Source organism: Nanorana parkeri, unplaced genomic scaffold (assembly GCF_000935625.1).
Source record: "Nanorana parkeri isolate BGI_ZX_2015 unplaced genomic scaffold, ASM93562v1 scaffold1494, whole genome shotgun sequence".
Taxonomy (NCBI): domain Eukaryota; kingdom Metazoa; phylum Chordata; class Amphibia; order Anura; family Dicroglossidae; genus Nanorana; species Nanorana parkeri.
In genome coordinates, this window is record NW_017307762.1 from 303,083 (window position 1) to 320,276 (window position 17,194).

The 17,194-nt window shown below is 43.5% G+C and overlaps 1 protein-coding gene across 1 annotated transcript in view; it reads right to left on the minus strand.

The window, feature by feature from the left end:
* LOC108798515 (polypeptide N-acetylgalactosaminyltransferase 4-like) overlaps window positions 1–17,194 on the minus strand; it is a 75,823-nt gene that overhangs the window by 9,008 nt on the left and 49,621 nt on the right. Inside the window, exons 7-8 of the mRNA XM_018570277.1 lie at window positions 13,247–13,378; window positions 6,895–7,005 (exon numbers count right to left, since the gene is read on the minus strand). Of these exons, the coding sequence (XP_018425779.1) occupies window positions 6,895–7,005; window positions 13,247–13,378 (243 nt within the window). The remainder of the gene's footprint in view (window positions 1–6,894; window positions 7,006–13,246; window positions 13,379–17,194) is intronic.

Here is a 17,194-nt window from a genome sequence, read left to right on the forward strand (position 1 = left end):
GGGCAGTGGAGCCCAGGAAAACTGGTGGAGGGGGAGCGCAGCAATGGAGGGGGGCGCGCACACTACATGCAGCCATACAATCGATCAGCCGGCTATAGAGCCGGCCAAATGTTTGTATGCAACAGCCGGTACTGGCTGTTTTGATTCCCAGCAGGATGCTGCGAGCAGAAAAAAAAATAACGAAAATGTACGTCCCCCCGTATTTTTACTAAGGGCGAACGGCAACTGGTTAATAGGTGCCAAATGGGAGGTCTTCTGTATTTTACATAAATATGCTTAGTCCTAACGTTATATAAAATATTCAGCTCATAGTATCCCCATAGATGTCAGCAGTCAAGATGAAGTAATCAGGAATTAATGGGTTCCTGGCAGGATAAAAATATTAATACTGATACTGACAACTGGATTTCCAAGTTCCACGCTTGGTCATTCTCCTTTCTTTTACTATTTAGTAAAAGAATAATCCAGAACAACAATGCAGCCAGTGAAGTTGGAACTCCTGTCTTGCACAGTTGTTCCAGTAAAAACAGTGATGGTGTCTGTGAATGGCTGCCAGAATAAAAGTGCATCAATAGTTGTTTAGTTTTAGATAGAATGGAAAGGGACACAATTGAGGACATAGTCTGTTTACCATTTACAAAACACTCAGTAATCACTGAGTGCTTGTAACCCTCTCCTCATCCTGACTCGCTATCACACGAGGCTGAGCCGTCGGTACAGTGAGGAGAGCTTGGCCTCCTGTGACACAGCTGACAGCTCCCTGCTCCCCGGCACCACCGGCTCTGCCTTCTGTGACAGCTGAGCCATCAGTGGGTGGGAGAGAAACGAGAGATGCACCTCGTTTTTTGGTGCATCCCTAATAAAATGTTACTTTGTATTCTTTATGAATTGCATCTAAGCAGTGTTTGTATCACTAGTCAGTGGTGATTCTAAACAACTATTAGCAATATTACCTGTTTGTTTTTTGACAGCAGCTGCTCCTGAGGGTGCTGTATGGGACATCCTAAAACATATACAGGGTTATTCACAAAAGGGTGAAGAGTTCAGAGGAGGCAGGAGAAGTGAACAATCTAGGCCAAAATAGCTGTACTGGAAAGCGAGCTGAATTGGAGAATTTTTCCAAATCAGCTAATTTGGCCTAGTTACATAGTTCCATGGTATTTGAGGTTGAATAAAGACATAAGTCCATCAAGTCCAACCTATTGCGTGTATGCATTTATGTTTGAGCAGGTGTGTGCGTGTATATTAGTCCATGTGTGAGTTTGCTCTTAAATAGTTACATAGCAAGCCTAGGGTCAGTATTCCCTTCTTCTGCCTTCTCCAAACTCTTCACCCATCAGTTAATAACCCTGTTAATGTGAAAATGGTTTAATGTGTAAAAAATAGCCTAAAATTCAATCAATTGCCTTTGTTTTTGCCCTTGTTTTTTGGGGAGCTTAATGTGGGTTAACGTACAAAAAAGAACTTCGATGTTAACCAATTTCCCCCCAAACTTCACACAATTAGACTATCTATTCAAATATATCCTGAACAATTCAGTACTATTAATAAAGACCTAGCAAATGGGATAGGAAGCCATGCCCCCAATGTCATATTTAAAAAAAACAAAAAAAAAAACAACAACATTTGCTATAATTTATGTTCTGTGGATTAGCATTGACTGGTAAAGGCAGTGCCCCTGAACATCTGCAAACAAGAAGATAAGACAGATGTAAGGTGACAAAAACACAGTAAGGAAACAGTACTAATGGGTAAAACAGATTTAAAATGACACTAAACTCAGGAGTTAAATCCTACAAATGCATTCAATTACCTTAAATGTTAACAAAAACATAGCAAGAAAATTGTTCAATTGTGAAGATCCCGAAATCTTCTCTGAATTCTTGATGAGACTGTCCTTCATTCTGCAGGGTGGCTACTTTTGCTCACCATAGTATGTGCAGTAAAGTAGCCACGCTCCAAACTCACTCCCTGGATGGACTACAATTTCACGTATAGTTTACCAATTTGTATTGAGATTATAGTCCATCACAGGAGCGAGCTTGGAGCAGTGGCTACTTTACAACACACACAGGGACCATAGGGAACAAAAGTAGCCACCCTCCAGAAGGAAGTACAGTGTCAGCACCAATTCAGAGATGATTTGAGGATCTACAGCTGGGTGATGCACAAATAAGATACATTTTTGTTAATAGTTAAAGGAGAACTATGGGGTTAAGGCTTTTCCCCATAGTTCTCCTTAGGGTAGCGGGAGGACACAAACTAGCGTCCTCCCGTCACCCTAGGCTCAGTAGCTCACAGTATACTGAGACGCCACAGCTGAAGCGGATCCCGACAATTGAGCCGGGATCCGCCCAGCTGCGTGACTGACAGCTGGCTCTGCCTATCTAGAGGCAGAGCCAGCTGTACCCGCCCCTCCCCCGTCCGTTCCACCAGTCAGCGCTGGCGGATCAGAGCGGGGAGGGGGGAATCCAGCCCCTCCCCTGTCACGGAAGAGAGCCGTGACAGGATCGAGATGTGAGCGAACGCCGGGAGATGTGAGCGAACGCCGGGAGATGTGAGCGAACGCAGGTATCTGTTCGCTCACCTCCCGATCTACTGAGCCGACCTGTGGCAGTCTCATTGTCACAGGTTGGCTAGAACTATGAGGTGAGTGAAAAGCACTCACCTCATAGTTCTCCTTTAAGGTAATTGAATGCACTTTTAAGATTTAACTCTAAGACACTAAAGTGAAAATACACTAGACATTCGAAGACTGTACAGATATATGATATGATTACTATATATACTTAATGTGGCTATTTGGTTGATCGCAAATATATATTATATAATATATTTTTGATACATTTCACAGGAACTTGGTGCCCTGGCATAAATATTCCTGTTGTAAGCAGTCCACAGAATACACAGTGCATGCGACGGCCCTGCCTGAACTGTATCACACATAGACACACATACACCACATTATGTGGTCCATGTTTTGCCTGCTCAGTGGTTTGCTAGCAGTGGAAATAATTCTGTGTAGTGTATAAGTGTATTGCCATGCTGCCTGAACTTGTCCTGAGCATATATAATGTGCACATCTTAGGCCCGGTTCACACCTGGGCGTTTTTGAACGCGCTACAAAACATCCTATGCCCAAAGAAGTACAGGAGCTTCTTTGGGCCGTTTTTGTCGCGCGTTTCCATTGGGATACAGCCAAGTGGCTCTCGGAAACGCGTGTTTGTCACGCGTTTTTTTTTACCGCGAATCGCTGTAAAAACGTGCGACGACAAAAGCGCATATTCGATACGCCTAGGTGTGAGCCCAGCCTTAGAGGGGGCTCCAGTCTGCTCTTAGGTAATGTGAAGAAAGGAAGAGAGAAAGGCTGGGGTTGTTTGGAATAGTGGGAGTCTGAGATCCCGATCGGTACTATGTCAGAGGAAATGACCCTGGCTTTGGTTGCTCAGCACTACAGAAGTCCTTACCAGTACCTGCAGTTACAGTGATCATTTTCTTCTAAGATTTCCAAATCTGAGCTGATGCAGACTTGTCACCTCCCAAAGGGAGTGAAGTTTGCACATCCTTTCCTAGCCATAAGCAGCCTCAACTTCTGCTGAATTACTTCAGCTGGGGCAGTGAAGTCAGGGATGGCTACTTTGATGTCAGGGATGGCAGATGAGAAGGAGAGAGAAGATTTGACTCATGTTAAAAAGGAGACATCAGCATCTCACACAACTTATCTGTACACACAAAAGAATTTACAGAGGAGCTCAAAGACCAGTAGTCTCACTCAGTGGCGTAACCAGAGTTCTGGGCGCCCAGGGCAGAACATTTTTTTTTGCACCTCCCCCCCATTATATAAACAACCACTGGAACTGTACCCTGCACCTTCCCCCCACACACACGTTTTTATTTTAATTTTTCAAATTTTAATATTTTATTAGAAACTTTTTCATTTTTTTAAAATAGAAAAAGAGAAAAATTAAAAATAGAAAAAGAGATTGAGGACACAGAGTCCTCAATCTCTTTTTCTGTGTCCCCTGTTATCAATGAACAGTAATCCTTTATGAGTGTTCCTGTTCATTGATAACATGGTATGTTTACTATAACTACAATTATGAATGAACAGGAGGAGATGTAGATCACTCCCATTCATTCATAATTGGGGATATAGTATACATACCAGGTCCTCAATTATGTACAAACACTCAGCGATCACTGATCGCTGAGTGCTTGTACCAGTTCTCCTCTCTGACACACACTGTCATAGGAGGCTGCAAGAGGAGAGCCCAGCCTCCTGTGACAGCGCTGGCTGTCTCCGCCCCCACACCGCTCTGCTGCACTGTGATAGGCGGCCGAGCAGTGTGGGAGGAAAGACACCGGCCGCTCACAGCGCTCGTCCCGCAGCGCTCGGCCGGCTGTCAGTTTCTCTCTGATTCCTTTCATCCCTGCTGGGCACTGCTCTGTGTCCCAGCGGGGATGAAAGGGATCACGGCCGCGCCGACAAAACGGCAGGATAATGTCACTTTCGGCATTTAGCCGAAAGTGCCATTTTCGCCCGGCGCCCCCCCTTCACTTTTCGCCCGGGGCCCGCGCCCCTGCTGCCCCCCCGGTTGTTACGCCACTGGTCTCACTCTCTTTCTCCAGAGCCCAACCTCTCCTCACCCATTCCCTTAAGCTAGTTCACAAAGAGACCTTATAGATCTAGATCTAGAAAATGTACATTCTCAATACTCTCAGTATCTTAAAGTGTGCCTGTCTAAAATAAATCCAATCAGCAGCCCCCTCCAAAAGAAGCTGAATACTTATTGTTCTGGCAAGTGAAAGCTTTACTCTCTTGCAGAGTCAGGGAGATACTCTGCCACTCCCAGTTGTGCTGGATATCATGGTTTCTCCTGCAGGTTGCAATAACACCACTGTGCACCCCTCTCATGCCCCACTTCAAAAAGAGCTTACAACAAGGTTGCTATATACAGACCCAAGCTGACCAGACTGGCGAACACACCAATCGTATATAACAGACAGTTACATTAGTAATCAAGAGAATGGTCCCCTTACATTAGTGGTCAGTGGAAAAGGATCCCTGAAGAAGGTATTTGTTTTATGGGCGCTTGTTACCTTTGGATACAGCTTAGATTTTTCTCGGATAGCTCTGCAACTGCAGGTGTGGCAGGTTTGTCACCCAGATGACTACTTAAGCTCTGAGCTACACTCAAAGGCTTTCTGACGTGGGCACAGACATTATGCTACTCTGGGAAGCTGAGTAAAAGATGGCCGGCTACTGCCAGAGGTGCCGCGCGTGTCGGGATCCTCTGGCAGTCACCGGCCAGCTAAATTAGGACCCCACCTGGAGCTCCTCCTACCGGACCAGCGCTGCTCTCCTAATTTGAACTAGAAACACAAGGAGGGGAATTTATCAAAACTGGAGCAGACAAAATCTGGAGCAGTTGCCCATGGCAAGCAATCAGCTTGTCTTTTCCGTTTCAGTTCATTTCAAAAGCCCCAGATGAAGTCAATTGTGACTTAATGCGTAGGGCGGAGTCTCGCAGACGTGGATTGGAGATTGCATGGTCGGCAGCACAGCTCCTGTTTAATCTGTCTTTGCACCCAGAGAACACGGTGACACAGAGAGAGAGTTGTCGAGCATACATTTTAAGTCTACTTTCCTCATGCGAGTAGTTTTTTAAATAAAAGGAGGTTTTTTTAATTTTGCGGTTTTACGCTATGGGCTGTTTTTATATTTTATTGGATATGGTCATGACGACATGCTGATGTAATTTTCTATGCAACGATTGTGGAGAGATGGCCTTTGCATAAGATCGATTGGAGACCCATTAAAGCGATTCTCGACCTGTTAAGGTCTACCGGTATTTATAAGGTGAGCGGCCCACTGAGAGGGGGAGCACCTGGGTGATAATTGGAGTTGACGTATCGACTTTGTACAAAGAACTTTCACAGTGGAAGGATAAAGAGTGTGGTGCATTTGGGACAAATCCTGAGCACTATATACGTGTGATTCCACATTTGTGTATATTTGAACATGGAATATATGATTGAACTTTCCATAGGACTAAGATTTATAAGAAGATTCATTGTGAACACTTTTTTGATTGCATGTATTATTTAAGCACATATTTATTATAGAGATTTGTTTATGTAGTTGTTCTAGATGAAGCGCAGCACATTGATTATAATTTGTCTTTTCAGTTAAGATTTGCAAATGAAAGAGAGAAGCAACCAAGATGCTCTTGCAGACATTTGGTCTTACAAAGTTAGCCAAATTGAGTTAACATATAAAAAACAATGAAAAATTGGCAAATGTGCTTAACAATGTAATGTTTAAAGCAATCAATACTCTGCATTTTAAAGACATGATTAGAACCTTATATAAAGCTTTAAATGCTCAATAACTGCCTCAGGTAAACTAATACTCTAGGGAGTTTTTTAGAAATAATTTTAAAAAAAAATGATGTAACATTTTTACATTAACTGCTGTGTGCTAGGTTGGGTTGTTGCCATAATGTGCATTTATCTTAGATATATGTAAGCGGGATGGTTACATGTATCTAAGAATTCTGCATACCTCAGAAGCCATATTGTAAACCAGATGCTTGGCCAACTGTAGCACAGTCAAAGAGGGAAGGCCATCACTCCACAATTGGTTTGCATATTTCATTGCATTTTATTGGGGGTAGTATCATAATTCTGGGTCAGCATCTATTTTATGGACTTATGATACTACTACTACTAATTATCACCATTGTTACCTGAAAATTATAATTAAACAAAAGCTGGTTTTGTATATTAGTGTTTGTGTATCCTTATAATAGTTACATAGTCAGTTAGTTGGAAAAAAAAAAAGACACATGTCCTAATGACTAAATTGTACAAATTTCATATAGCAAAACATACCTGATTGCCACCTTGCCCGTGACATCCAAAGAGAGAGACATGCGCCCCAACAGGATTATGATCTGGAGCATTATAATCTAGACACTCTGACAATATGCCCATACTCCGCACCTACAGAAAAAAAAAAAAAGCTTTATCTTTTGTTTGAATATTCCTTTGGCTATTTGTAAGAGATACACTATATTACCAAAAGTATTGGGACGCCTGCCTTTACACGCACATGAACTTTAATGGCATCCCAGTCTTACTCCGTAGGGTTCAATATTGAGTTGACCCAGCTAGAACAGCTTCAACTCTTCGGGAAGGCTGTCCGCAAGGTTTAGGAGTGTGTCTATGGGAATGTTTGACTATTTTTCCAGAAGTGCATTTGTGAGATCAGGTACTGATGTTGGACGACAAGGCCTGGCTCACAGTCTCCGCTCTCATTCATCTCAAAGATGTTCCATCGGGTTGAGGTCAGGACTCTGTGCAGGCCAGTCAAGTTCCTCCACACCAAACTCGCTCATCCATGTCTTTATGGACCTTCCTTTGTACACTGGTGCGCAGTCATGTTGGAACAGGTAGGGGCCATCCCCAAACTGTTCCCACAAAGTTGGGAGCATAAAATTGTCCAAAATGTCTTGGTATGCTGATGCCTTAAGAGTTCCCTTCACTGGAACTAAGGGGCCAAGCCCAACCCCTGAAAAACAACCCCACACCATAATCCCCCCTCCACCAAACTTTAGACTTCGCACAATGCAGTCAGGCAAGTACAGTTTTCCTGGCAACCGCCAAACCCACACATGTCCATCAGATTGCCAGACAGAGAAGCGTGATTCGTCACTCCAGAGAATATGTCTCCAATTTTCTAGAGTCCAGTGGCGGCATGCTTTACACCACTGCATCCAACACTTTGCATTGCACTTGGTGATGTAAGGCTTGGATGCAGCTGCTCGGCCATGGAAACCCATTCCATGAAGCTCTTTACGCACTGCCCTTGTGCCAATCTGAAGGCCACACAAAGTTTGGAGGTCTGTAGCTATTGACTCTGCAGACAGCTGGCGACTTCTGCGCACTTCAGCATGTGTTGACCCCGCTCTGTCATTTTACGTGGCCTACCACTTTGTGGCTGAGTTGCTGTGGTTCCCAGTTGCTTCATCTTGGCTAGAATACCACTAACAGTTGACCATGGAATATTTAGTAGCACAGAATTTCACGGAACATCTGAATCCAATGATCTGGAGGGGTGTCCCAATACTTTTGGTAATACAGTGTAAGTCTAATATCAGGAAAAATTCCAGGATTACAATAGACATTGAGCTCCAACTGTAAATTCTGGAGAATGCCATTCCCAAAATAATGCATGGTTATAACTCCAAGCATGGTCATATTAAAGCCAGCATAGTGTTTGTATCTTCTAGCATTTCCAATAGTATACTTCAGAGCTCCATGTACATTTGGTCACAGTCAGTGTACACCAAGAGAGATGGGACAATAGAGTTTTGCGTTAGGCTGAATAATGGCATCCCATGAGCACGAACATATAAACACTGCACTGCCCTACATAGACTGGGAAATTCAAAACAGCAGGCTATTGCTAAAACAGGTTTGGCACAATTAACCTTTCAAAATTTTCCCCACATCAAAGCAAATCTTCACTTTTTGAGTTCACTTAAGTGGAATATAAAACTCACTCAAACCATCAAAGCATAGTCATATTAAATACAGACTTGAATGCCATATTGTTTTATATGTTGTTTTTGGAAAGGTGTATCAGTTTTAGACAAAAGACATCAAAACTATTGATTTTCTATACTTTTTCTTCACTATAACACATTATGCTTTTAATGTGACAGATTTACCTAAAGGATGCTTTGTCAACCATTTAATTCCCGAGGCCTTCACCTCCCTAAATCCCTGAGTAATCCCTGAGTCCCAGAGCATTTGTTTTTCTTTTTTCGGTAAGGTCTCGGTAAGGTGCATTAGATCTTTTTAGTTTTGCATTTATTATACAAAGTTTTTTGGGGCACAGATAGGGCTTTATTTTGGTAGCAAATCTAGATAGATATATAAATATAAAGCTGCAAACAGCTGCGGGGAGTGGTAGCTGTCATTGTATTGTACAGCACCTTCTGTCTGAGGCAGATCGCATGAGGCTCACCAGGTTGCAGGTGTGAATGGAGCCTACAAATCATCCTCAGTGACAACCATTGCAGCCTTCTTTGATACAGTGGGAAAGTGAGCATAGCTCCCCAGGGACAGGAAGTGTGTTATTCCCAGGACTACAAAGAACCACATCTAAGGACTGGTAAACTGAAGTATAATAAATCCGGCTCAGAAGTGAAACAATCATGAATTTTGCCTACGCAGTTTTTGGCTCACAGTTCATGTATACAGATTAGTCCCTGCTGCTACCTTTCACTGTGATGTGCTATAAAGTTACTACGTGATAGTCATGAGTAATGAGAGGGGAGGGGACTGAGCAAATGCTGCAGACCTTTTTGCCAAGGCAAAGTCAATTAATGTACAACTCCAATTTCAAAAAAGTAGGGACACTGTGTAAAATCTACATACAACCAGAATACAATGTCTTGCAAATGCCATAAGTCCATATTTTATTCACAATAGCAAACATGAAATGTTTAAACTGAGAAATGTACAATTATGAGAAAAAATAAGGTAATTTTGAAGTTAATGGAAATCATTTTCTTGGATTTCATCAAAAGACACAGGATTCATACAGAATTCAGAAACATTGGGTTACACTGCCACCTTTTGGAGGAATCGGACACTGGCAAACAAAAAAGTAATTGACCAGCTAATTTTGCACCCCCCACTCCCATGATGCTTCAGTTTTGTGGGAAAAAAGTAGTAGGAGTAGATCTTAAAACACAGAAGGGTGGGCCATGTGTCCTTTGAAGAACTGCAACTAAAGTATTTTATGGCCAGTGCATATATCCTATTATCTTACTTGTTCACCAAGGGACACAGGATCAGTAGAATTCAGGAACATTGGGAAGTCCCAAAACAGTTCAAATAAGGAGAGGGCAACACAACAGGCCACAAAAACAATAACCATGGACAAATCACTGAGGTATCCTGCAACTTAAATACCTTACATCCAAAGCTCGCATTTACAGGTGCACGAATATCCACCCATTAAAACTTAGCCCGCATTCACACCTGTGCATGGTGGGAATGTGCATCATGGTGATGCGTGTTTGTGTGCCAGGTTTGCCACATGTCCCCATTGATTTCAATGGGTTCATCTACACATGGCAAAAAAAGCTCATGTAGTAGTTTGCGTGACAAGCATTCCGTGTTTTTTGCTTCCACACACAATGCAGAGCAAAAAGCGTCTTACTGGCCGCGTTTGGGGCGCCATTAGAAATAAATGGCACCGCAAGAGTGTTGCATGTTTTGCTGCGTTAAAAAATTACCTGCCTAAGCCACCTAGATAGCTAGAAAGCTATGGTGGAACCTAAGGCAGAATGACCCTTACAGGGACCCTGAGGGATGACAAAAAGAAAGTCAGCCTGTCTTAGTGAAGATGTAGTTGCAAGGTAGACCCAAAAAGCTCTAACCACATCCCAGCAATAGAACATGGATGCAATTGGAACAGAATAGAGCGATGGAAGAACAATGGTCTGTTTAAGGTGAAAGGCAGAGTCCACCTTAGGGAAAAAAAAATAGGTTCTAGGTTTTAGGACAACCGTGTCCTTGTGCAGAACAAGAAAAGGTTCTTTACAAGACAATGTTGCTAAGGGTCCCCACACACCTTACGATTATCGTACGATAATCGCGGGAAATCCCGCGATCGTACGATGATCGTAAGGTGTGTGGAAGCCGTGCGACCTCTACTACTGTAAGGTCGCACGACTTTAAACTTACGGACATGTTTGAAAACCCGCCGAGCATCGTACGATGTTCGGCGGGTTTGTGGCATGTCCGTAGGATAACAGCCGCACGGGCCGGTGTGCGCAAGCGCACACTGCCCGTTCGGCATTGCGGTCATCGGAAGCCCGCCCCTCAGGGGGCGTGGCTTGCGATCATCGCAAGTATGATCTGCCTATGCAACATAGGCAGATCGGACGTTTTTAAGTACCTTACAACCATCGCAAGACAAAAGTCTTGCGATGGTTGTAAGGTGTGTGCCCAGCCTAACTCAGACACAAACACTCAGATGGCAACAAGGAAGGCCACCTTGTGCATTAGAGATGACAGGGGAATATCTCTAATAGGTTAAAAAGGCGGCCTTTTGAGACCAAATAGAACCCGGTTGAGTCACACAGAGTCACTGGAGCCTTTACAGGTGGGATTATGTGAGCTACTCCTTGTACAAAGGTGCAAGGGAGTGCTTAGCAAATGGTCTTTGGAACAAAAATCGCCAAAAAGGTGAAATTTGTCCCTCAAAGCCAATTGTTGATCCAGGAAGTATTGTAGAAAGGTCATGCTACATCTCATAAAATAATTCCTAGGATTATATTTCTCCGCCTTGCAACAAGCAAAGTTTTCTTTCAATGTGCAATGCCAGACATGGATTTGCTATATTTCAGGAGTGTAGGAACGACCAAGTCAGAAAGACACCATACCCTTAGGTCTTGGTCATTAACAGCAATGCCATCAAAACCAGTGAACATGTGTGGCGCTACCCCTGTAGGAGCCACTGGTTGCCCGGTTCATTTCTAGTCTGTCTAAGGCAGGGCTCAAAATTTCAGGTTCTGAACTACTAGCCAGTCCTTAAGAGTTACTCGCCACCAGTTGCCCCACCTAATCCCTACCCTGCCCTGGCCTTGACTCCGCCCCTAACCACACCCTCTTAAATTATCTCATGAAATTATACTGTTAAATGTTTCATTCAGAATAAAGTTACAAAAATAAATATTAATAACAACTTTAACAATATTAACTTAACGCAATGTAAACATAAAGGAAAATAAGTAGTAAAAAGAATCAGAACCCTCCAACGCGATAGACTCTGAACTATGCCACGGAATACACTCAGGGCCATCCAATGCAATAGACTTAGGACCCTGCAATGCATTCATTTTACTATTTCATTAATTATTAAATATTAATATTAGTTATTTAATTAATATTATTTACTTAATATTGATTAATACTATTATTTAACTGTGTGTTTATTTAATGTGAGCACTACACCTTGTGTTTTTTCAAACCAAAACCTAAATATAAGTGCCGTACTACACTACTAGACATAAATCTGTAAATCCAATCACCAACAATAATGTGAAAATAAGAAAAACCTGTGATAACATCAAATGCACAATGTAATAAATATATTTCCTCCACAAAAGCACAATGTTCTGTGAAGATATAACTTGTCAGCAGCTGTGAAGAAGTGGTGGAAACCTCTGACTTTTTCTTTCACTAAGCAATATATATTCTCTCCATATAGCATATTGACTGGGGGGGGGGGGGTTTGGACACAGTGGGTTTAACACTATTAGTTATATCTCCATGGAACATTGTACTTTTGTGCAGGAAATATCATATTTATCACATTCTGCGTTTGCTGTGATCCCAGTTTTTCTTATATTCAATTTTTTGTTGATGATTGGACTTTTCTGTTTCACTTTTCTCTCTGGTCTCTGGAAGCGCAGCACTTGCATTTAAGCTTTAGTTTGAGATAACATATTGTAAACACAGCCGTCTGCCTCCCTCCCCCCGCTCAGTGCTTCTCATCATCCCCGGCATCTGACCTGTTAGTTTGCGGCTCCACTGGGATATCCAAAGCACACACGGACACGGCACTTCCAGCAGTGGTGTGGGCGTGTCTGCTAGCAAAGGAAACTCAGTGAGTCCAGCATTGGTGTGGGCGTGTCTGCTAGCGGGGCAGCATCAGCATGAGACAGAGAGAGTGAAAGCCCTAATACACCTGCTGAATTTCCACTCGCCCTCACTTCATTTCCACTCGCAAAATGCGAGCAGGCGAGTGGAAATTTTGAGCTCTGGTCTAAGGTATGATCTTCAGCTGCCCACCCACTAGCACTAACCGCCCTTCTTCTGGTGCCCATAAACTGATGTACACTCCTGTAGTAAAATGCTAAGTAAACGATTTATTGAACATCTTCGCTGGGAACATAGGGTATAGGGGTTCTAGGTGTCCAGGGATAACAGGAGCCCCAGACTCACCAGACTTTGTAGATGTATCAGTGTAGATCCACCTGGGAGACAGCGGACAGCAGCTGATGTAACAGACAGACAGGATGCTGCTCAGCCTTAGGTTATAACAGTGGCAAGCACTACAGGGACCTACCCGTTTTTTGTAATAATAATAATAATAATGAAAATTTGTTGTTGCTGTTGTTGTACCTGAACAAAAACACAACTGAGGCCAAAAGATACCTACCGCCCCATGCCAGCCCGGCCGATCTTCAGGCACATGCAATTCTGGAAAAACATTTCTCAAGTACCAATCAAAACTCTTGCACTGCAGTCTCTCTCTGAGCAGTTTACGCTCAGAAATATCACCATATTTTTCCTGTAGTAAAAACAAAAACAAAAAACTGGGTCTGAAGAAAGCTTTTAACGTAACAAACAAACCACATAATCTAATCTCGCTCCTAAAGATTCATATTTACATACTCCATATTCTATTTTGTCTTATTTTTCCATTTAGGTTGCTACGAAACAAACAGGTCAATGTAATTGTGCTTCAGGCCTAAAGACAAACACTTGCGAAGCATAGCTACAGTATGTATAGATTCATTTAGAAAAAGGAGAAGGATAAATATAGTCAAATTCTACAAACAAAAGGCAATGGTATATAAAAGCTGTAGGTAAATAGAAATCTGCTGATTTGAAAATATATTTAAAACAATTCATTATCAAAAACTAGAAAAGGTGTGAACGTTCTATGAATGAATGATTCAGCGTTGTGTGTAATATTTGTTTGTGCCATTACTTTTGTTGCTATCAGGGGAAGGCTGGTACAAAGAGTTATTTGTAGATATTAGAACTGTAATGATTGAGTGAATTCTAATTAGAACTCTAGAGGTAATCAATGTATAAAACGGGTATCTGGGCTGCCAGGAGTTACCTGCACTACTTCCACTTGTGAATGGATTAGTGACATTAGATGTATTCCGTCCTGTCATAGCCGATAGCATCAAGAGGAAGGAGATTGCTAAGGAAGTGAGGGCTGTGCCATCTTCTGCCTTTCTCTACCCAATCTAAAAGGACTTGCTTGACTACAGGGAAATTAGGACTACTGCCTGCAGCTAGAGTGCCTAAAGTATAGTTAAGGGAGTCTGGCAGACTGGGCTGATAGAGCGGTCACTGATTTTATTCCCTAATAACGTGTTAATTCCTTGAACAGATCATTTAGAATTATGTATTATACTAAAGTGTGTAATTTGCTATGTAGCTTGGATAGTAAAGGGATGTTCAGATACCAGTATCTGTATCGGTGCCGATACTTGACATTTTCACGAGAACTACCAGGGTCACAGCGGTGGCAGCTGCGACTGAGCCCTGGCGCTGTACCACTATCCTGAAATGATTAGTCTGTATTTGTTTTAGGCTGGGTTCACACCTGGGCGTACCATAGGCACATTTTTTCTGCTTGTTTTTTCGTTCGACGCTCGTTTTTATTATTTCATTCTGGGTTTTTTTAAACTTCCCGCCGGTTCCGCCCCCCTGCGACGCTTCCGCTCGCAAGGGACGGAACCCGGAAGTCGGCAGCGGCCGGAGGACACAGCAGGGATTGCGGACAAGGTAAGTCCTACACGGTATTCCCGAGTGTGGCTCGGGGTTACTGCTTTGTTAACTCTGAGCCACACTCGGGAATACCAACGGATACGCGTGGAAAACGACCCAAAGAAGCTCCTGTACTAGTTTGGGCTGGCTGGTGGGCGATGTATTACTCTGCTGTGCTGATCCAGTCACAAAGGTTAGGCTGATGTCGTCCGGTATGACTACAGGCTGCCATTATTATTAAGGCTTCCAGTTCTCCTCGACATCAGGCAGACCAGTGGACGGTCCACTGGGGAGATGGAGGAAGCATTCCATTCTAAAGGCTGAGGCACATAAGAGGGGGAGTCTGTGTAAAAGGGGCGGACTGGTCCGGGGGGCAGGGAGCCAATTGCCCCCCGGGCCTCCCTGATGCCCTGCAGTCTGGGCTGGTGCTGCAGCAACATATGGTTCCCCAGGCAGCAAGAAGGTTCCGGGACTGTCAGCAATGTGTGCAGCAGCGCTTTTCCCCTAAAAGCCGCTGCTGGCCTCTCATACAGTGAGGGCTCTCCAGGAGGCGGGTGTCTTCAGTGCCCAAGCTGAGCAGACTGGGGCTACTCAGAGGACAGAGTTGCAAAGCAGGAGCTCTGGAGCAGTAGTCCTATATATACACACACACAAAGTGGTGTCATGTTGGTCAGCATCAGGAGATCGCTGTGGGTAAGTAATAGAGATGTACTCTCCAGAGTGCCCAGAGCATGCTGGTATTTGTAGTCCTGCTGGTTAGCCCCAAACTGTTTGCATCTGGCCTTATTACTGATTTCATTACCAGCACAGAACATATTACAAGACAGCTGAAATAAAGAAACTGCAAAATAAAAAAGATATTTTTTACATGTGTATTATGTAAGATGCAACATTGTTGAAGTCTAAATAAACTCTCAGTTTTAGGACAGGGGTGCATGGGGGCTGTACATGTACAGTGTGGAAAGTAATTATTTGATCCCCTGCAGATTTTGCAAGTTTGCATCAACACACATGATACAAATGTTATAAATTGAGTTTCAGTTCAGTGAGTAAAATAAGTATTTGATCCCCAAGCAAAACATTACTTAGTACTTGGTGGAGAAACCCTTGTTGGCAAGCACAGAGGTAAGACGTTTCTTGTAGTTGGTTACCAGGTTTGTACACATCTTAGGAGGGATTTTGGTCCAATCTTTCTTCTACAGATCTTCTCCAAATCCTTAAGGTTTCTTTGCTGTCACTTTGCAACTCGAAGTTTCAGCATCCTCCATAAATTTTCTATAGGATTATGGTCTGGAGACTGTCTAGGCCACTCCATTACCTTAATGTGCTTCTTCTTGAGCCACTGCTTTGTTGTCTTGACAGTATCTTTTGGGTCATTGTTATACTGAAAGACCCATCCACGACTCATCTTCAGTGTTCTGGCTGAGGGAAGGAGGTTCTCATCCAAGATTTTACAATACATGGCCCCGTCCATTGGCCCCTCAATGCGGCAAAGTCGGCCTGTACCTTTAGCAGAGAAATAGCCCTAAAAGCATAATGTTTCCACCTCCGTGCTTGACCGTAGGGATGGTGTTCTTAGGGTCATAGTCAGCGTTTTTCTTCCCCCAAACACAGCGAGTCGAGTTAATGCCAAAGAGCTCAATTTGGTCTCTGACTGCAGCACTTTCTCCCAATCCTTCTCTGAATGATTTGGATGTTCATTGGCAAACTTCAGACGGGCCTGTACATGTGCCTTCTTGAGGAGGGAGACCTTGCAGGTGCTGCCGGATCAAAATCCACTGCGATGTATTGTGTTACCAATGGTTTGTTCGGAAACTGTGGTCCCAACTGCCTTGAGATCATTCACAAGCTCTTCCCGTGTAGTTCTGGGCTGATCCCTCACTTTTCTCATCATGATCATCATTACCCCATGAGGCAAAATCTTGTATGGAGCTCCAGACCAAGGGTGATTGACGGTTATTTTGTATTCCTTCCATTTGCGAATAATCGATCCAACAGTTGTTTCCTTATCACCAAGCTTCTTGCTGATAGTCTTGTAACCCATTCCAGCCTTGTGCAGGCCTACAATCTTGTAACCAACGTCCTTTGTCAGCTCTTTGGTCTTGCCCATGGTGGTGAGGTTTGAATGGAAGAAAGAGATTCTGTGGATAGGTGTCGTTAGGAGCACCTTCTTAAATTATCAGGACTAATCGGCGTACCACATAGCCAGTCTGTGGGACCCAGAATTATTGTTGGTTGGTAGGGGATCAAATACCGTATTTTCCGCTCCATAAAGACGCACATGACCATAAGACGCACCACAATGCCGCTGCCCGTGTTGCCTGTGTCTAACTTCTGCATACGGAGACTCATCCCTTTACCTGTCATGTGGCATGACACAAGAAGGTGAGAAGCTGGTCAGACACAGAAGTTAGACAGCTGCATTGTGGTAGAGGTAAATAACGCTGCTTCGCTGGCTCTAAGTAGTACAAGCAGCAAATACCCTCCCATCGCTCATGCAAGTGATTACCTGTACACTGTAAGCCCCGCGGCCTCAGCTCACACACACACACACACACACACACACACACAAACACACACCCCCCCCTGGGGGCGGCGC